This window comes from Schistosoma haematobium, chromosome 1 (genome assembly GCF_000699445.3).
Source record: "Schistosoma haematobium chromosome 1, whole genome shotgun sequence".
Lineage (NCBI taxonomy): Eukaryota > Metazoa > Platyhelminthes > Trematoda > Strigeidida > Schistosomatidae > Schistosoma > Schistosoma haematobium.
In genome coordinates this window covers 16,478,706-16,500,359 of record NC_067196.1, presented here as the reverse complement: position 1 = coordinate 16,500,359, position 21,654 = coordinate 16,478,706, and the positions used below count along the sequence as shown (strand labels likewise).

The 21,654-nt window shown below is 35.8% G+C and overlaps 1 protein-coding gene across 1 annotated transcript in view; it reads right to left on the bottom strand.

Moving 5' to 3' along the window:
• Positions 1 to 21,312, bottom strand: part of MS3_00010065 (uncharacterized protein) — a gene marked incomplete at both ends in the record, with an annotated part of 39,382 nt that extends 18,070 nt beyond the window's left edge. Inside the window, 10 exons of the mRNA XM_051218398.1 lie at positions 152 to 446; positions 1,229 to 1,412; positions 6,391 to 6,819; positions 8,373 to 8,662; positions 10,392 to 10,569; positions 11,710 to 12,055; positions 12,711 to 13,185; positions 14,789 to 14,983; positions 15,880 to 15,993; positions 21,265 to 21,312. Of these exons, the coding sequence (XP_051073263.1) occupies positions 152 to 446; positions 1,229 to 1,412; positions 6,391 to 6,819; positions 8,373 to 8,662; positions 10,392 to 10,569; positions 11,710 to 12,055; positions 12,711 to 13,185; positions 14,789 to 14,983; positions 15,880 to 15,993; positions 21,265 to 21,312 (2,554 nt within the window). The remainder of the gene's footprint in view (positions 1 to 151; positions 447 to 1,228; positions 1,413 to 6,390; positions 6,820 to 8,372; positions 8,663 to 10,391; positions 10,570 to 11,709; positions 12,056 to 12,710; positions 13,186 to 14,788; positions 14,984 to 15,879; positions 15,994 to 21,264) is intronic.
• Between the last annotated feature and the right edge of the window lie 342 nt (positions 21,313 to 21,654).

Genomic DNA, 21,654 nt, shown 5'->3' with positions numbered 1-21,654 from the left:
CACATAAGACGGGAAATTCTTCAGAGAATAGTTAAAAATATCAACAAATAAGCGTAAACATTCAATGTTATAAACCATTTAAATAAATATCTAGCGAAGAGATAGCAGAAATTTCCATAGTATGAAAATCAAATATATAAAACTGACTCACCACGAGCTAAAACAGCTTTACAATTATGATATTCAGATTGTTCAAAATCACCTTTCAACCAATATCCAAAACAATATTCTTCAATCCACATTAAAATTAAATCAAAATGAGCATATGTGATGATTAAAGGTGATGGCATTGCACTGGTATCTTTTCTATGTAATGAAGAAATCATTCTATCAAGTGCTTCCAGACGACCTTCATATGACGTGGAGAATAACTGTTTCTTTAGATTAGGATGAATATGTGATTCATCAAATAGATATTGCAACTTATCTTTACTGATATCCTGGTGCTAACGAGACAAACAAAAATAAGTTTTTACAAGATGAAAATATACTCATAATAGCTACAAAATATTCAGTCCAATATTTTTTTGCTAAACTGAATTCAACAAAATGAAGTTGATCAACAAATGCATTAAACTTAGATGGTAACCCAAGTCAGTGTAAACCATTTAGCGTCTACAGAATGTAGGCTGTCGAGCGATGGAAAAAGATAGGACACTATGATTGTTAACGAAGTTATATTTTCTCCACACATAACTAAAATATTCTCATGGTATGAAAGTCATAGGCGTATCGTAAAATTTTGAACCATGCAAATTTCAAAATAATTACACTAGCATTTGTATTTTTATAATGCTCTTAATACCGTCCACAAATTACAGTTAATTAATTATATACTTGTCACTCAGTTTTGTACAAATGACCTAGTTATTGACAGATAATGATTTCCTATTAATAGTGCGTTTTAGTCTTGTAAATGATATATATCATCATGTATTTTTGAGTCATGATAAAAGGCGTTAAATCAGCTTATTTGCTTTCTTGTGTCTTGATTGGGTAAACTGGAGGCACAAAGAAACTGTGTGGGTCAATTGGTATCAGCATACTAAGTGAGTACTAGTATTGTTGGCCACAGCCGACTCATCACTAATGGATTCAATAAATTAGTGATCTTCTTAGGTTGAATTTACAACAAAATTGAACTATATTATCTGTACAAAAGCATCTAATCACTAAACGTAACGAATTTCCCTACTAACGAAAAATTCAGTAAATATACTAAACTGACCTTTTTCAAATTTTCCAAGCGTATTTCTTTAGTTTGTAACAAACCTGTTTCATCGTTAGACTCAACAAAGAAAATAGTATCAAAAGTATCGGAATTAGTCATGTAAGTTGTTTTACTGGCAATATTACAATGCACGTTTTCTAATTGCATAGGCTGTCTTGTTACCGCTTCAATGAAGCCTTTCCTGAATAAAGAAAATTAGAAAATAAATGGGACCACAAATGATCACTATCGGTTGTGTCGGAAATTTTCTACACGTAATAAGCTCTTCAGTAATCCCTAAAAATAAAGCACAGATTAAGTTGAGAGTATCTACAAACAAATAGCGATACCATACATCATTGTAAAGGATTCATAATGGTTTTTAATAGTTTGAAAACAATAATTAATGGGTTTTCCTACACTGTTCTTGTATGTGATATTTTTGAGAAACTTTCCGTTAGATAGAAGTTGAAATGATTCTGATAAATAAATTTAATGGAAACTGTATCAACATTCATATAGGGAAGACGAAATAACAACATGAATGCCCAGGCATAAAAACAATAGCGATCATAGTTGAAATAACCTAACATCTCTGTGTAATTCATTCAGTAGCTTTGTTAGCTTACAAATTTGAAGTCCAGCTCCCTAAATAACTATTCATACCTTTACATCAGGCATATCTAATCGTACGTCCCGAACAGTTTCTTCGTTTGCGGTTCTCAATTTTGCCGTACGAACTTGTCCGTCAGAGTCATAGCTTACTTGTTCGACAACAGCTTTGGGCCATAGATTTCTCGGTGAGCCAACATTGTTTACTAACACTAAGTCTCCCGAAGACTCATCCATCAATACCTTCTGAAAAAATAGTGATCGCAGAATTCTTCTTATCGACTTTATGATGCGTCCCCATACAGTGCCTCGTTGACTAGCCCTCGGAAGCGCCATTCACAACCTCTCTCTAAAAGGGCATTTACTGTATTATTCTGGTTCCAACTACACATGATCTGCCTAAGAATAGCATTGGCTCCTATAAAACTATCAGATGCACCCTTACTCTTGTTCACAACTCGTACAAGGGCGCCTTTCTCAACACCATCCTCGATACCACGGCGAATATGTGCTACCTGCTTCTTCATTACAGTGGCCTTCGGCCTTTTCGTAGTCTTGACTTTCGGTTTAGTAACCTTCTTTTCTTTAGGCTTCCTCGGAGTGGATTTTGGTTTAACAGCGGAAGGCACTTTGGTTTTCGGTTTAGTAACCTTGGGTTTGGCATCAACAATTTTCTTTTCAGCTACTTTGAAGCTACCAGATGCACCCTTAGTTGATGTGGGTTTATTAGCAGATAGCGCTTCAGTTTTCGGCTTAACAACCTTGTACTTAGTTAATAAAAGGGAACAATGAACTTGACGAGAGACATTTTCGGAACGAGTATACTCCGCAACACCATATGCAGATTCTGATAATGCCATACGATCTTCCACAGAGATCGATGAAGTACGACCAAGCGGGTCTTTGAATTCAGTTGAATACAATTGTTCAAACTTATCTTCTAATTTCTCGTTAAACGAGAAGCAATTCAGTACATGGTTGCTTTCATGGGGTTCTCCGTAAGGGCTGAACAGTGTCCAACCCAATATGGTCCTCACAGCAGATGGTCCAGTTCTTATCTCTTTCATCTCGTGTACACCTGGTGCGTTGCACCCGATCAACAGTTTGACGTTCTCATCCTCTACTCTCGGGAAACTTGTGTCTTTTAAATGGGACCAGGATACCATTTGTTGCGCCGTTGGCACAGTCCTGTAAACTGCCGGTAATTTTTTGACTGTCAATACTTTCTGGACCTTAACGGACGACGAAAAATCTATCGAGTGCAACTCTACATCGACCTCTTTGGATAACAATGACGATTCATTACTAAGAGTCTTTGAAGATACGGTTTTTGGTTTCCCGTCGAGGCCTAATTTATCAGCTAGGTCATCAACTATGAGAGAGGTATCTGACCCACTATTTAGAAAGGCGCAAGTCTGAATAATCTTCTCACCATTTTTTATCCATACAGGCACTGCTGCAAACGCCACTGGTCTCTGTATACACTTAACGACTTCCTCCATACAAAGCTGAGTGTTGATGTGTGCATTATTATTATTATTATTATTATTATTATTATTATTATTATTATCTCCTTGCTCTTCCCGCTGCCTATGTAACAACGTACGATGCCTCCAACCACATCCTTCGACGGTACATGACCTCGGTGCTCGACAGTTTCTTGCTATGTGGTTCGCTTTTGGACAGACATTACACAACTTCTTCTTTGATGCGAATTCTATCCTTTCATCAACATTCTTGTCTCTAAACCTTTCACATTGATCTAAGGGGTGGTTTCCAGTACATAATAAACATGACAACCCAAGAGTCCTTGGTCTTACATACGGAGTGACATCAGACTCACTCGTGTTAGCGAACGAGACTCTCGCTTTATATCCCGAATCAAAGTGTCTTTTAGTATCAGCCACGGATTGTCTTTGGTTGCGATTAGAAGGGTCACCAGTGACAAGTAATCCATATCTAGTATTAGCAATGTCAGCTTGCTCCTTTACGAACTCAACAAGATCGGTGAACAGAGGCTCTCGGCCTCCTCTGATAATCATATAGGTTACCTTTAGCCACTCTTGTTGAATGTGCGTTGGTAATTTCAGAACCATAGTTTCAATAGTTCTAAAAGAGTTCAAATCAGAAACGTAATTCATCTGTTCGAGAGTCAAACTACATGCTTGCATTTCTCGAGATAGTCTTCTCAACTCATCTGGTTGATTCCTTCTTATATTGGGAAAGTTTAACAAGTTATCGATAAACGTGCGTGCTACGACGTGTTTTTGGCCAAACCATTTCCTCTAAAAGCTTTAGGGCTTGATGGTAACCTATCTCTGGTTCTAGTATAGTACAATGAAGGATAGCGGCTTTCGCTTCTCTGTCACAATATTGAATCAAGTAATTTAGCTTAGCTCTAAATCCAATCTTCTCACTCCCAATGCATTCTTCGAAATTTCTAATGAAGTTCCAATAGTTTGTCGGTGTACCATCAAACCTTACTTCTCTTTTTGGCAAATACAGATTTTTTAATATTGTATTCTCACTGTTGCTTACTGATTGGCCGGAACCTTCACACCTCTGGCAGCGTAACTTTTCTAGTTCAATTTCCTTTTCTAACTGGGTTATGCGCAACCTGGCTAACTCTAGTTCTATGATGCTATTGTTTTTGAGTTCGTTCTTTTCAAGTTGATCCTCGTCATAAACTCCCGAATGATGGGGTGATAACTCTGGAATCTCATCGAGATCGTAGTATTTATTGGAAGTCATTTCAGTAGGTATATCGAATTTACTGTTCGAAACTTTGTAGGAAGCAATTTCCTACAGATTCAACTCTAAGCTAATCTCTAGACTGTCGAATACAGAGTCTTGGTTTAGCCAAAGTCAGAACAAGTAAGCTATTTGGCTAGATAAACTTTATCTGTTTCTAAAACATAAATTAACATCGTTAGTGTACAAACAAACAGTACGATCTATTAATACAGGGAAAAACAGAGACAAATAACATACCGAACAGTAGCCAGAGAATAGGAAAAATGAGTCAACAAAGCAAATATTGTTTTACAATGAACATCAAACTGAGATTGGTTAATAAAGAGATACAGTCGCACAAGGTCAAAGAGAGTTAATGTGGTGGTGGGCGTTTCACTTTATTATTGGTGAGTTCGTCTATCGATCACATTTTACAATGCCTAATGCTTTAAGTTAGTCGATCTTCAGTTAGTAATATCATAAATTCCAATTCTCTACAAAATAACTAATGTACGGATGGGTTGTGTCATATATCATGATTTACAGCTTAGTTTAACGAATCTACACCTAGTTGAACTGCGACCAGCAGTGGGATTCATGACAAGCTTTTCGCCTTACTTGGGACTTATCAGCTGGAAGAAACTTTATCCTTCTGTTGCTACTTACAATGAGATTTGAACCTAGTAATGAATCGATTGAAGTCGTTAATACCGACGATGAGGAAATATAAACCCAGACAAGTGGCTATACTCAGTTGTTAAGTTATACATTATGTTATTTAAAGCCTACCTACTAGTGTCGTTTTACCCCCATGTTTTCAATCTTTAATGATTAAATAAACTATTGATTCAAGCGGCTGTTCATTTTTAATCTATTTTTTTTCTGGTAAAATTTAAGAAGAAAGAAAAACAACTGGAACCATGTTACAGTTATCAAAGGGTCGGCAGTATTGGTTAAATAGAGAAAATGGGCAAAAAAAACCTTGAGTGAAAGAAAACAAAAATTCCTTACAAGCTTTTCTTTATTGAATATGTACAAATGAATAAACAAACATGACATTGGCCACAGCTCAGTGATCTATTAATCGTAAATATCTCAATTCTGCAAGAGGTCACTCGCGGAATAATTCAACATCTCCGATTTTGAAGCTGGGTAACCCGGTTTTGAATCCACCAAGGAGCATCAGTTCACGGAAGATGCCAAGTACGCCTTACTAAAGGGTACCGAAAACGCAAACCTAGATTTAGGATCTCCTGCCAACTACATCCAACTACCTGATATCACAACATAGTGCACATGATATTGAGTTATTAAAACTACTGAAAGCACTACAACTTTATTGATTGTGTTTGATTGCCACTAAGAAACTAGACAAAAAATTGCACTAACCACTACTCAGTAGTTAATCAATTGTATATGTACAGCTACATGCTTGTTTTAGGCATTACTTTTGGGAAGTGTTATTAGATAACATAATGTAATGAAGACTAAAAAGCCAGAAAACAGTGAACACTTCTAGCTGAATTTAAATTGAATCTCCCTGATCAACAACAATAATCAATCACCAAAATGTTTTAATAACTGTGATAGTTGTATTTAAAAACAATAAAAGTCAGTAGTAAACATATTCTCAAAATGTAGATTATTACTTAACGGGTTCACCAAATCTAATAACTACTTTTGATTTGAGAAACATTGTGTATTCATATACAGTATTCTAATTACAATCTAATAGTATTATTAGCCAGGGTATTTTTATTAATCTGAAATTGCACATGCAACAATTATGTATGCATACAATGTCAGTAAAAACGATGGTTGTATAAACAACCTACTTGTACGGTACTGAACTTCGTTCCGCAACTGGACTTTCATCTGAATCAGAAAATTCCAAAACACCTTCAGCATTAGTAAGTCTTTGTGATGGTGAAATTGATCCTATCAGAGCTGTCATTCTTCTTTCTCTAATCGACCATGCGTCAATAGCAGCTGGTGTTAAAGTTTGTAGTAATCCAGAGAATGTTGAATTATTGTTTTTAGTATCCGAAAGTGGAACAGAATATTTTTCATCAATATTTGCAAATTCTGCTTCCAAACGTTGTAATATTGTTGTCTTTTCAGAAGAGAAAAATGGACGAATATTGACAGTCGAATGTAAACAAGCATGAAGTGCACCAGCTAATCCAATTGCTGAACTACGCACAATAGGTGAAGAAGATCCAAGTCCAAATTTCACAATTTCTATAAGTGGTAGGTGATCAAAACTGAAAACAAATACGCAGCCATGATGTGATATTTAAATGTTATTGATTTACAGAAGAACTTTTGTGTTGAAAAATTAAACAGTTATCTCACCACTTCAGGTAGATAGGAAAAGCTATGCTCCTATTACACAATAAACAAATGAGTCGTCATGTCATATATGCTATAACCCAGTGAAGATTAAGTTACAGGTGACTTCCGAGGGCTGTTAATAGACTAATATTCTATAAATATTCTTATTGTACAATTATTCAATAATTATTATGTTAAGTCTAATGGTGTCCTTGGACTTTAAATGGGCATTTCCTATTGGCCAATATTTTTTTCACTTGTCAAATATTGTACAAATGTTGTTTTCTATTTTATGGTACGATGTGGTTTGTTTGATTAGTATATAAACAGAGTATGTCTGAAATAAACGTTCTGATTCGATTCGATTCGATTCATACTACAGAAGCTGGTATTGTGTTCTGGACTCAAGTGGAAGGGCTAGGAGGACATAGGACCAATCAGGACGCTAAACTGCTCATACCGCTTGAACGTCATTGGTTTGGCATAGTGCGAAATTGTATAAGTCGTATTCTGACTGGTCGATAAGTCGCGTGATAGAAAGCCAGACATCAAGGTCATAACAATATAACCAAAATCTAATTAATCACATATCCTATCGAAACAAAAGAGTCCTGATAATCAACCACTTGACTTGTTATAAAAATATCAGAACTAAGGAGAAAATGAAGCGCGAACAAGTTTATTCGTGACTCAAATTGCAAAGATTGCCAACGTATTTTAGAAATCTTGGCTAACTAAGGCGATTGTTGAAAAAATTATGTTTACATGTTAGAAAGTGCTTACTATTTTTCGACTTATGCAGTTATAATTTTTATATTTTTTAAGCGGTAAATACACTAAACAATGATAAACTAAATGGAAAATTTAAGCATTTGATAAGATTTAGATATGATGAACCAAGATTAAAATACAACATATATTGAAAGACGATTATCAAATGATTTTGGTGCGATCTCAAACAGTTTTAAAAGATTATGAAGATAAAGGACTGTACGGAAAACTTACCTAGAAGAGGTGGAAAACCCTGATTCCAAAACAATGGTGCACATGAGCTCTAGGATAATGAGGGAACAAATGTTGTACGAACCTATCCTTGGTCACCGGCTACCATGGTACCCCATATCCTAACGCTGTTCTCTACTGCCTCCTGTGTTAAACATCTAGGTGGAAGAATCGGAGAGTGGTCCCTCAGGGAAACCACCTGTTTGGGTTTGTGCACCCGGACAGCATCATAGCCCAAATAAGAATTGAATGATAACTACTTTGTGTGGTGCATATATTTTTTGGTGCTCTTTTGTATTAATAATTTGGCGTTTAAATAAATAAATAATAATGACTGTAATATACGCTTCAGAAGAAAGTGTGTTGTCTCATTAAAACAGACATATAGTGACATGTGAAGCAGAACAACATGTATATCAACTACAAAACTAGTTATTTGTGAACAGCTAAGAAACTCTTAATCGTAAAAATATTCACTCACCTAGAATCTAACGACCTTATGGACGAAGATAACCACTTTATGAGTGAAGAATGAATTGTAGGAGAAACTTTTTTCTTCAAACCTGCATTAATGCACTCAACAGTTTTTGTAAAGCCTATAACATTCATTAAATCTCGAAGAATTTGTTCAACTAAGGGACCGGATTTAGAATCTCCAATGGTAGCAAATAACTGGTCACAAAGCGATATTATCAAAGTCGTAGTAATCCAATTTTGAGATTTATTTTGTGATAATAATTTCGACAAGATATTTAGGATTTCACAACGGACCTAAAATGTAAAATAAATGATGGTTGAGCTTATAGTTCGACGACAAAAGTACTCCAGTGTCTCCAGAAAAACTAATTATAGAAAAGAGCAGTAGTGATTCTTAATCAATCAGAAAAATTTTAATGACAGATGGTCAGTCAGTTAGTCATAAGCAAAGAAGAAACTTGCCATTTCATATCAGCACACCAAGATGAAATTATCAACACAAATACCAGACTGGTAGAGGTAATAATAATATCAACCGTAGTGGAAAAGATTAGGCGAAGACAATATGATTCGAAAAAAATAAATTAGTTGAATATAAGTGCAGGATAATTTATAACTTAAGATCTAAGGGAAGACAAAGAGTGAATGTGACCGGTTCTGAACCATTAATAGTGAAAAAAAAGTATATAGCTTAGGACTGCACTAAACTAAGCTTTCTACACACGCCTAAAAACGAATTTGTTGATTACAATATCGTCCGGAAAAAATCATTAAATGCTCATCAAAATAACAGTTACGTTGACCCTGTTTAATGGCGTCCAAACTGTAACACGTACTAAATGCATCTGATGATAAATGTACGAGTATATTTCGTTCTTTTTGGTTACATAGATGAACAGTGATAATCCGACTAGTTTAATAGTCGATCTTTCATTCACAGAAGTATTCGAAACTGTCAACCGACCTAATTTTCCTGAAAATTCAAGATGTTTTATATGTAAAATGAAAAATCCTCAACTTTTAAATAGCTGTCTCCCTTATGGAAAATGAAATTTAAATGTTTTTCACCGTAATCATGGAAGTATATGGTTGACGCTAGGCATGAGTATTGTATTTGATACGTATCAACTTGAAAAAGATCCATAAACGGATTTTTCTGCTACTGCCACTGCTTAACCTTGTAATAGTCTCTGAGCGTGCATTATTACTTACTCCTGTTACTCCTCGTGGAGGAGCATAGGCCACCCACTGACATTCTCCAAACAACTCTGTCCTGACCAATCCTTTCCAGTTGTTTCAAGTTGTCATTCATTATTTTGATGTCCGCCTCCACTTCCCGACCCGATATGGTTTTTGATCTTTCACCTTCCTTTTCCCCTTCCAGTTAGCACTTGCCTTGTGATGTAGTTCGATAATTTCCTCAATGTATGTCCTCCTATCCACCTGAAGCGTCTTTTCCTAATTTCCTCTTTAGATGGAAACTGGTTTGTTCTCTTACACAGTTGGTTGTTGTTGATAGTATTCGGCTAATGGGTACTTAGTATCCTGCGTAGACAATTGTTTGTAAATACTTGTACATTGTTGATGACGGTTGTAATAGTTCTCGAAGTTTCAGCTCCGTGCAGTAGAACTGTCTCGGCGTTCTGACTTTGGTGTTAGCTGACAGTTGTTTTGAGTTCCAGATGTATTTTAATTGTAGGAATGCTACCCTTGCTTTACCGATTCTTGTCTTTACGTCTGCATGAGATTCTCCCTGTTTTTCGATGATGCTGCCCAGGTACATGAAAGTTTGGACCTCTCTATCAAGTGTGATTTGGTCTGCCTGAAGTCTTTTGGGGGTTACTGCCAGCCGTAAGCCCACATAAAAGAAGAGGGTTGGGTATGGGGTTAACAACCTATCTCGTGGAACAGGACTTTGCCAAACAGACGCTAACCTGGTGCAATATACAATCACATAATTCAGTGTTCCAATCATGATTATTCAGTAATTTTATCAATAAGATGAAGTTATCAAATAACTTACACGAAAATTATTATCTTTCACTGTCCCACAATGTAGAATATACTGAAGTAAGTAATGAATATCAGGATATTCTGGAGGATTGGAGTTAATAATAGCATTGATACGTTCAGCAATTTGTAAACGAATCTTCCAAGAAGCATCATTTAATTGTCCCAGTGGTACATTTACGAAATATGTTCTAGAAACAAAATGAGAAGAGATTATACAATCACTTAGTGGGAAATAGCTCAATTATGAAAAATACCCGGATATTAAAATGGTGGAAATTTCAATAACTTAAGAACATTTCTGAGCTTAAAGGCTTGATGATAAAGCTTTATTTGTCAATCCTGGATAACAGAATCAGCACAAGTACTTTATCAATGACGTGAACTACAAGAAAATACTTTACAAGTATAAATCTAACAAATTATTTGAACGATCTGTATCTATTAATTCATTCAGATTAATTTTGGCACTCCTCTAATATAAGTAACTTACAAAAATGTAAAGTTAAGTAATTAACTTCATTTCCGAATTTCAACTAAGCAGAAACACTTTTTTGGAGAGACAATAATTTATGGACGAATTAATCAGGTTTAGGATAACAGGTCTTAGATTTTGGTGCGAAATTCATCTACCCATTTGGCTAAATAGTCTTGGCATTTTAGCTGATGTCAGCTCGTGATGAAAAACCATAAAACGAATTCTTAACCCTAACCATCAACTGTTAATCATAATCCTTATACTTCAAATTGCTTTGTAATCCTCATTTAGCTCTAGTAAGTCGGTAGACACTATTAAGGTCACTTTGACATCGCTCAAAAGTTGTCCATAAATTATGGTCTCATCACTTTTTCCTTATTATCATGGTCGACTGGACAACTGTAAATAAGCTCATATATTTTTACAGAACGACCAATAACTACAACTGGTGATTCCAAGAGTACAAATACATCGAACATTACATTCGGTTATATTATTTAGAAGTGAGTATGTACTTCTGGGATTTGTCTTGAGAACTTTATCTCTTTATGCTAGCGTGATACAGAAGCTTGAACCGATGCACATATGTCAGGTTCTAGTTCTACGTTGCGTATGACTGACTGATTAAGTTTTACTTCCGATTCATATCACCACTATTAACTTCACATTAAAACAATTTGATTCATCTGTTTTCTCTGCAGTATATTGTTTATTTTGGTTTAAAATAGTCTAAACTCCTAATTTGATTAATTACTTCAGAGTACATGACGATGTTTGTGAGTTATTCAATTTTTCTACCAATAACATAAACCATACTGTTACTAAAGACTAATATGATATGGGCAAAACTTACTCGGAAAGCCTGTTCCGTAAATGATCTGGAGACAAATTCAAATCTTGAGGCTGACAATTTTCAATTCTTGGCTTGATAACGTTTTTATTTCCTGCTTTCACTTTACCCTTCCCAGGAGGTTGTTTTAATCCTTCACGTTGTACTGAAGAAGGAATTTTCGACACACTCGATTTTAAAGCTGATACTTGAATATTTTGTTTAAAATTATGTAATGTGGACTTTTGATTCGTTGAAAATGGTGTACTGGATGACACATGACCTTGCATAGGATTTTTAAAAACTTCATGTAATGACTGTTTTCCAATTTTAACAGGTTTATTCGAAATACCAGGTGATGCTCTGATGGCTAAAAATTCAAAAAACATTTATTAATGACAGACACTGTTTTTTTTGTTGCTTACAAATGTCTAATTTATAATTTTCTAACGTTTACTGCTCATTTAGGACTCTATGTGCTATATTACCAAGGAGCACCAAAACTTTTTTCTGGAAGATTATAATGTCAGTTAAAAATTGTACGCAGCGCTCCAATAGAAGACAACTGTATATGTAGTTTTACCTATTTAAATCATAATCTCTACCAAAATAACATTTATTGAGCATTAGTAACGTGTGATCATTTCAATGTTTACTAGTTAATTTTCTCATTATTGTATAAAATAACAAATTGAGTGCATACATCGGAAATTTCTAACATATATTCCAAAGTACTTTTAAGTAACTTAAGAAAATTAAGAGAAATGACATGATTTTGCAACTAAAAAGCAATTGTCTTTGACGTCTAACACTGAAATAGCTACCATCAAGTTCACTTTGCAACGAGCAGAAAAATTTGAACTGCATCATTTTCTTGGAGTACGTTGGCTAAAGTCGAACCGCTAAATTGATGATCAAACGTCAAATCTCTAAGCTTTACTGAAGAAAACTACAGACCATTATAGTAGTGAAATGAATAGAAGATTCAAAGCAATCGATAAGTCTTTATACAAACATTTGCTTACGGGTAACAGGGAAGTCGAAATCGTCGGCCAGTTGTTGTTGTTGAACACGTGAATCTTTAGATTTAGATTTTGTGATCAAGTTTGCCGGATCAGAATTTGCATGGGGTATATTGTTTTGTAATAAACCTTCATTTAACTGCAAGAAAGCAGCGTCGACCCTGAGGCGTCGAGATTCGTCCAACATGTTATCAATAATGACACTGAATTGCTCACTGGTAAAGTCTAAAAAAATGCGATTTGCAGCAAACACCTGAAAACACGCATCACGGCATTCCGGAGCTTTGTGCTGAGAAAATTTAGCAACATTAGATAAAAGAGGTTTTGAAATTTTTAAGCGTTGTGAAAGTTGAAGTTCTCGCCTTAAATTACTTTTACAAAATATGTGAGCAAGCAAACGCAAGGCTTCAGCCTGTGTTTTTGCCACTGGAGTACTCAATGCAGTCTGAAGATGCACTAAAGCCAGATCAAAAGACATCTACAAGATAAACAAAAATATTGATGTGTACTGTATACCAAAGCACAGTTCAACATACAATCCCTTGAAAAATGTCTTACAGATACTATTATGAGAAAAATAAGACCGAAACGAACTTTAGAAATGAATAAAGTGATAGAACATAAATCAGTAGAGACAGAAAACTAAAATAATGCACACTTTTATCCACATGTTTGCATAATGACTGTCATCAGAGACATTTTGGTATAATTTTTATGATTACAATATAGAAAAACAAGTGCACTATACACTGCATATATGTCATCGTCGGATAATCTAGAGTAGCCATCGAACTCCAATGAAACATTGATCCGATTTAATTTTGAATATATTTCCTTAGATTTTTCACGTTGAACAACACGATTTGAAGTTAAATATATCAGCTACACATACCAGCAGGCAAAATATGATGAAGAAAGGTGAACAAATGAATGCAGTACGAATGTTGCCTTGTAGCTAAACTACTGAATGAATTTGTGATTCAGTTTACATACGCTTAAATTTAGTGCAACAAATAGATATGCAAACATATAGAAAAGCAAACACAGATGTATGTAAACGTATATTAGAATAAGTATAATGTGGTCAACAAGGGGACGCATATATAAAGGTTTATAAAATAAATAAGAAGATTGGCATTGTTCATCAGTCATACAATGTCTGGTCTTACATTTACTTATAATAGGATAGATTTACATAGGAGTGAAATAAGAACTGCTACAAACCTACAAACAATACAGTGATTTAATTCACTACACTGGAATAATTATAATAGCAGTAATTAGCTGAACAAGGATCTTTTCAGCAAATAAGACGGATGACTACCAATGAAAGCTAGGGACTGGTACGTAATGATAACTAATGAGGACAGTGGTCTGATGTGTTTTAGTATATTCGAGAATCAGTAGCCAAAATTCAGAGGTTTCGCAAAAAATACACCCACTAAAATCACATACTGAACAACCACAAAGAGTTAACAGCTAAAGAAATGTAAGAATTGAGTGTATAGTTCTAAGAATAGTCGGTTGATTGGAAGATTGCTTTGAAATGACTGTCCGACAATTCATGAATCTTAGAAACTTCACACCCTGATATAGCTTATAATTTGAGTTTAAGTTAACTCATTAAGCCATGAACAATAAATACTTTGGAAATCTAAGTCATAATAATACATAAGCAGTATCACTGGATTTGAACTCATGGTTTTATGGTTGATAACTATTTTAAATACTTGGAATGTTGGTAAAATATTTGTTGAGTAAAAGTGTAAACTGACAACTGAAAGTCAATAGAATTAATAGATACTGAAGGAAATAACCGGAAATGTCTTAATTATGGACGAGAGGGATTTATTCCAAGCATAATCTTGCACATAAAATTGAATGTTTGGTAACTGTTGTCTATTACTTACGTCATGAAGCGGAGATAAGTACACAAATATACACGGCATGTTACTATTTTACACAAACAGTTCCTTTTTAACATGACTAGTACACACTAATGTTGAATAAACAAATTACGTCAATTAAAAGCATGAATAGAATTAAATGAGCTTTCTTTAAAATATATAATGGGAACTAACTGTATCCACAATGGCAGTTGTGGCCGAACGTAAAGCTAGAGACAAGTTAGCTTTAGTGTCCTTAAATTTTAATAAACAAGTAGTTAAAGCACGTTCTGAATGAACGGTAAAGCCATTATTCATTGATTGAGCTAATTCAGATAAGACACCAGCTGCACGAATTACCAACATTGAATGTTTATCAGATGTAATTACCTAGGGAGATAAGAGAGGGGAAATACCATAAAAACACTCGGGCATCAAGAAACAGATATCCAAGCAAATTATAGTACACTACAAATAAACTAGTATTCTTAATTCTAATTACACATACAAAAATAACAGGCTAATACGCTGGCGGCAAATTAAATTTGTTAATCAGAAGATAACGATTAGAAATAGCTTGTCAAACCGTAAGGTTAGGTTTAAACGTGTGATGTTAGGGTCAAGTGCCCAACCTAATAAACCGTGATTGAGTTCATGATGTTAATAAATAAGTTAAACAAAATAAAGTTAGATCGCGAAAGATAAGTAGCTCATAAAAACCATGTATACACAGAAGGCAGTATTTTGTGTATCCTTTATTTACATATACAGAAAGCACTATTGACTGACCTCCAAGCTGCCCTGCAGAAACTAGTATTTTGTCATATGATTTGACTCCTTTGATCTCCAAATAATGTGACGTCAGGTGTACTCATAATGTGGTTTTCTCAACTGCTTAACGATTATAATAATTGTTTAAAACATGCAAAATTAAAAGTTCCTGGTTAATTTGTTCGTTTAATGTAACCTTCTTAAGAAAGTCAAAAGCCGTGTCCGGAACATAAAAGTATATAAACTAGTTACATATCATCTAGATAACTACAGATTTCAGATGTGATAATGAATCTGTAGATACAAAGCTTACAGTGATACTATAGTATGATGAAGACATTCGGACACTCAACATAATGTTCTGTTATAGTTAATAATAGTGAGTCAAAAGTTGTCCGCTTAACACCGTTATTACGCTTAACGTCACCCATTTTAGGATAAAACCAATACGAAATTAATTCAAACTAGCTTAATGATAGTTATACAATAGTTAATGAGATAGGAAAAATTCTTACTTGACATAATGCTTTAGTGACAAGCCCACAGATCGCATCGGACAAAGTAGAACATTTTAACTGGTTACTGATTACTTCCAAAACTTCTTTTCGCTCTTGCCAATTGCTTGACTCCTATAAATTTAAAGTGGTGTTAGATAATTGATGAAAGGTTTTCACAATCTTTAAAAGAGAGCTTTTTGCAATAGATGTCCGAAGGTACTATTTCAAATTATAGAACGTCTTTGTAACTCAAAATCCTGCATTTATGGACATTTATACGTAAGCTGTAAGAAATCGTAGATATACGGTTTGATTGGCAGTATACATTACTACAGAGTAATACTAGTTTCAGTAAACTAATATCTCAGAGATTGTAACTCTAGATAATAAGTGACAACCACAGATAATATCACCGTATGACCATAAGACTACATCAACTATACTTAGTCGGTGGGTGGTAACGAATAATACGAAGTTTACACCTTAGTGACGTTCAATGTGATCATTAATGGTATTTACAAAGGCTTTTGTACACACATATATTTACTAATTTGAACACAAACATGGGTACAAGGGGGTACCAAATACGTATGTGCCACACAATAAAAATGAGGTTGTGAAGATAGAGAATGTAAAGTGCGCACAATAAAAGGAAGAACGACAACGATATTGATATTATTATTAATATTAATAATAATAACAATAATATAATAATAATAATAATAATAATAATAATAATAATAATAATAATAATAATAATGGAAGCAGTTCAGTCGGTAAAAATGCAACCGGACAGGATTCTTTCAGTTAAAGTAGTTACTTTCAATCAGGATCGCCATTGACTTATCTTCTGTGCCATTTCCGACAACGTCTCAAGCCACTGCGTTGCACCATTTTCAGGACTCTAATCAGGGAGTCGTGAAAGACCAAAAGAAGCCAGTCCTGTACAGCTTTCTTTCATATCACAACACCATGTCATACACTAACCATCTCTCCGTTTTTCCAACCAGTCCCACTGTCGGCAAATAATGCACGACGTGGAATTCTCTGGGACGACATTCGTAAGACATTTCCAAGCCACCGAAGTCGATTTTTCAAGGTAGTGACACCAATTGAATCATCGTCACTGTACCTGAACACAAAATGCTGAACCTCTGCTTTATTAACATGGTGTTGGCACTGGATGTCAGCAATCCTTCGGAGACAACGACGATTGAACATAGAGAGTCGTCTAACATCCTCAACTCGGAGAGGCCAGGTTTCACAAGCATAGAACAAAACTGTTCTCACGGACGCGTTGTAGATCCGAGCTTTTACAGCCAGACTAACATCACGAAGGCGCCAAAGATGGACCAGATTGGCATAAACTGTTCTGGCTTTCACTATACGTGAATTGATTTCATCACTCACGCCACCACTAGCACTTATGCAACTACCCAGATGCACAAACTTCTTAACTACTATCCGCCCACTACTCAGGGTGAGTACAGGATTAGAATCCTGCCAGCCTTTTAAAAGTACTTTGCACTTAGAAGGTGCAAAGTACATACCAAACCTACGGACACTAATTACCAACTGATTAAGTGAGGATTGCATGGATTGGGTATCATCGCACAGTAAGACAATATCATCTGCATACTCATGGTCGAGAAGTCTTTCTCCAGGTAACAGACCCACATCACCATTACCTACATCCATCAGAGCTGTTTCCAGAACGTCATTGATAACAAAGTTGAGGAGGAATGGTGAGATTGGGCAACCTTGTCTAACCCCACTGCTCAAATGGAACAATGGAGACAGGTGGTTGTATGCCCCTAACTCTGCCTGAGGTATTAGTATATAGGGTTTTTAAGATGTTAATAAACCTCAGGCACACTCTTGTTCAATCAACAATTCAAGAAAACAGCTCCGTCCAACGAATCGAAGGTGGTCCTAACGTCAAGAAACACTACGATTGTTGACCTGTATTAAGTATGGCGGTGTTCTAACATTTGATGCAGGGTGAAGATATGATTAATACATCCTCAACCAGAACGAAAACCAGCCTGCACCATACAAGTCAATCTTTTTCAGGTTTTGAACAACCTACGAAGCATGACGGAAGCCAATAGCTTGGACGCAATCGGAAGTAGACTTATCCCCCGATCGTTGTTGTAGGAACGACGTGAACCTATTTAAAGGACAGGAATAACTATCGACTCATTCCATGATGTTGAAACACTCTAATTGCCAGACCTTTGTAAACAACTCAGTTCCTTAACCCGAAAGTCACCACTATTATCAGAAAGGACTGGAGTTAGTCATCAGGGGCCCGATGATTTGTAGCTCTTCAAGAGTTGGAATTCCTTGTGAACTTCCGTTTTGTTAGGTGGATCGGTCGTCACAGGCCATGGAGAACAGGATAGTCTGGTCGATGTCGCCGAAGCAGCAAACCAGCTAAACTGTCCCTCGAAAAACTCTATCCACCGTCCAAGACGTTGGTAGATGTTATTGATTGGCATCCCGTCATTTCCACAAATTGTTGCTTTTGTACATGCTGCAAGTTTTAGGTGAATTTCTGAATATCACACTAGCTAGTATTGTGAACAGGATCTAGATGCAAAGAAATGACACTAAGCAAGTTGAGAGAGAAATTAGATGAGGTTTAGCTCAAACTACCGTGTATAGACTTTTAAACTACGTTAACCCTTGATCAGATAGAGTATGCATTCAAGTTTCTTCGTATGATTAGTGAACAGAGACAACACACCAACAAATAAATATATCAAAACCAATTAAACTGAAGGTATATAATTGGATCAGTCAGCTTAACACAACGTAGAACATGACATGTGAATCGGTTCAAGTTTCCATATCACATTAGCACAACGAGATAAAGTTATCAAGGTAAATCTCAGAGTGGTAGAAGTAAAAACCGCAGAAAAGATTAGGTATAGAGAAAGAAACAAAGGTACGAAATTTCGAAATTGAAGTTCTAAGAGAAGATAAGAAGTGAATGAACCTGTGCCATTGTGAACGATTCTGTGACATGTCATCCAAAGTCTCTGACTATTGGTTACGATAATCACGCGAACTCCAACTAAGCAGTTCACAGTGAGAGTATACTTTTAGCTTACTCTTACATCTTACAGTTGAGGTAGGCGATAGTTGGGCCTACGTAAATAAGTCTCAACCACCTCTCAGTTGATGAAAATTTACTACCTCATCATTTGATTTCCCAAACTTACTTAGCACCCTATGCCTAAAGTCGGCATTGCTTAGTCGGGTTATGTGGCCCCAAAATACACGAGTAATAATTTGAAGACACCTATGACCAAATACTGGTAACCTACGAATATCTTCTATTCTTAACGGCCATATTTCACACCCATTAACTAGAACGAAGTGAACCGCTGAGCAGGAAACTTGTCCTTTGGTAAACGGATATCCCGCCTATGCCATAAGTGACGTATGATTTATTCATGTATTTATTATTTAGACACAAATATTGGTACAAAAGGTCACCGAATACATATGCGCCACACAAGTCACTTGATTTGTGTGTGGGCTGTGATACTGTCCGGGTGCCCAAACCGAAGCAGGATACCAAGTGCTAATCGAGTTTCCTGAATCCGAGCCGAAATTTCCTCAAATACCTGCTTATCAGCACTGATGAAACTTTCAAGATAAGTGAGGCGGTCGAGCGCTAAACTACTTCACTCTCTATTATTGATTCAGTAGCTAACGCAGACTAGTCCAATCGGGTAACCGAAATAAAAATAAAGTTGAGAGTCTACTATTATTGAGAATCCAGAACTATATAGCGACAGAATAGCTTAGTGATAACTGTTTATCTTGAAGTTTAAAAAATAGAGTGTGCCATTCTTCGATAACGTAGGTCGAATGCTACCACCACATGCTAACGTTACACTATTGTGGATGAAAAAAAATTACACTTACATTTAACTCATTAAATAGGTGTGTTTCTTGTTCAAGTAGTGGGATATATTGGACATCATATCCTTTTTTAAATAAAACGACATACACAGAAACAGGTGGACAGTATTTATTATTTGAAGCTGTAATAAAGTCGCGTAATCGAAAAACAATATTTTGATTTGATCTACAAGGTGTTTAGCAGGCAACATTGTGAAATACTGTTTCAATTTTGAATATGTCTAGAAAACCGAATCCTTAGCTAAACTGACAACTTACTGAGGAGCACTAGCGAACGCTCAAACTTCTTCAAATAGCTGGTCAATTCCCGACCGACCGTTGTTGCTACCTGAACGTGGTGGCTGGGCTTGCCTGTTGTGATGAACCAATCGGGCTATACTGACTGAAACAATCGTTCCTCAAGGTCCTACCATACCGGGCAGGCCGGTTGAAGAATGGTAAGACAAAAAGCAGCAAATTCAAGGTTGGAGGGTGAAGTCGTACTGCTGACTGTACAGAAGTGACAGCAGTAAGGTGTTTCCTTCTGACAACCAGCATAACAGGGTGGGGTTAGAAAAGGCATGCCCTAAAAACACACCTCACCTTATCCCACGGATATCCATCTCCGACGGTAAGGTCTCAACAAGTACGGAGGTAACACAAAAACTACCTACAAAAAGGTCGTGTGTGACTGGCCTCAAGTAGTTGTCCCATGGGCACTGCGGTCACGCTCTCAGGTCACTAAGACCAACTCTAACCCAATTTCCTTTTCAGTTAAATCCGAAAGAACCCTTCCACAGTGTGGGTAATCGGGAAGTGATAACTACCCCCATACCTATAAAATCACCCAAGACCACTGTATTCATGATCATACTAAAGTTGGTCAATTGTTGGAAGCATAAAATGCTCCTGAACGCTTTTCATATTTTACAGCTCCTGGAAAACTGTTTTAACTGCCCTAGTCACCATCCCGTAGTCCCTAACTCCTTCAGTTATGACTGTTAAAATCCCCTTATGATTGACGAGAAGAATGACAACCACCGTTAAATGTCCAATAATAAAATGGTTGGGAATCACTTAAAATAAACCATACCATTGTTCGACAAAGCTAACCATTTAAAACATTTGGAGTTTATACGCTGAAATGGTATATGAATCTCCTTAATTTTTGGTCATTATTAACTAACTTATTCTACTTGCAACATTCCCCGTTCGAGAAACAAATACAAAAATCAGACAAGTAATCCCAAGAACATAAAAAAACTGAGATTGAACTGAAACATTATCAGTATACTCAGTATAAATCAGAGCTACACTTGAAATTTTGTCATGGTCGTAGGTTTCGAACCACCGTCATCTACCTGAGTACTACTATTATCACAGTAGTTGTTTGTAACCACTTATGCTGCCTTCTAGGCAATTGGAGGTATCCAAGTTACTCTTGGAAACACAAGAAACAAAACGACAGTAAAAAACCAAACTACTTACCAACTTAGCGAGAGTATCCTCATCGAGCTTCCTCGATTCAGGTGGCATTTTTAATTTTTTAGAAAGCTATCTGATTGAATATTTAAACTGAATCGCCAATATTTTCTGAAATGAGAGAAACAAGAAAATCAAGATGTTTTATGACTAACAAAATTAATTGAAACTGACATTGTTCAATATTAAAATCTTGCATCACCAACGTGAACCGTGACTCGAAAAAATATCAAATGCATTGTCAGAAGTACAGAGTTATGTGATGCCAATGTGCAATACAGTATACCTTATAACCGGCTTACGTTAAGAACATGTGAGAATCCTTAAATGAAAGCCAATGGATAGCAACCACCTATACTATCTACACAAAATAAAAAATAAATATTCCGACTTTCT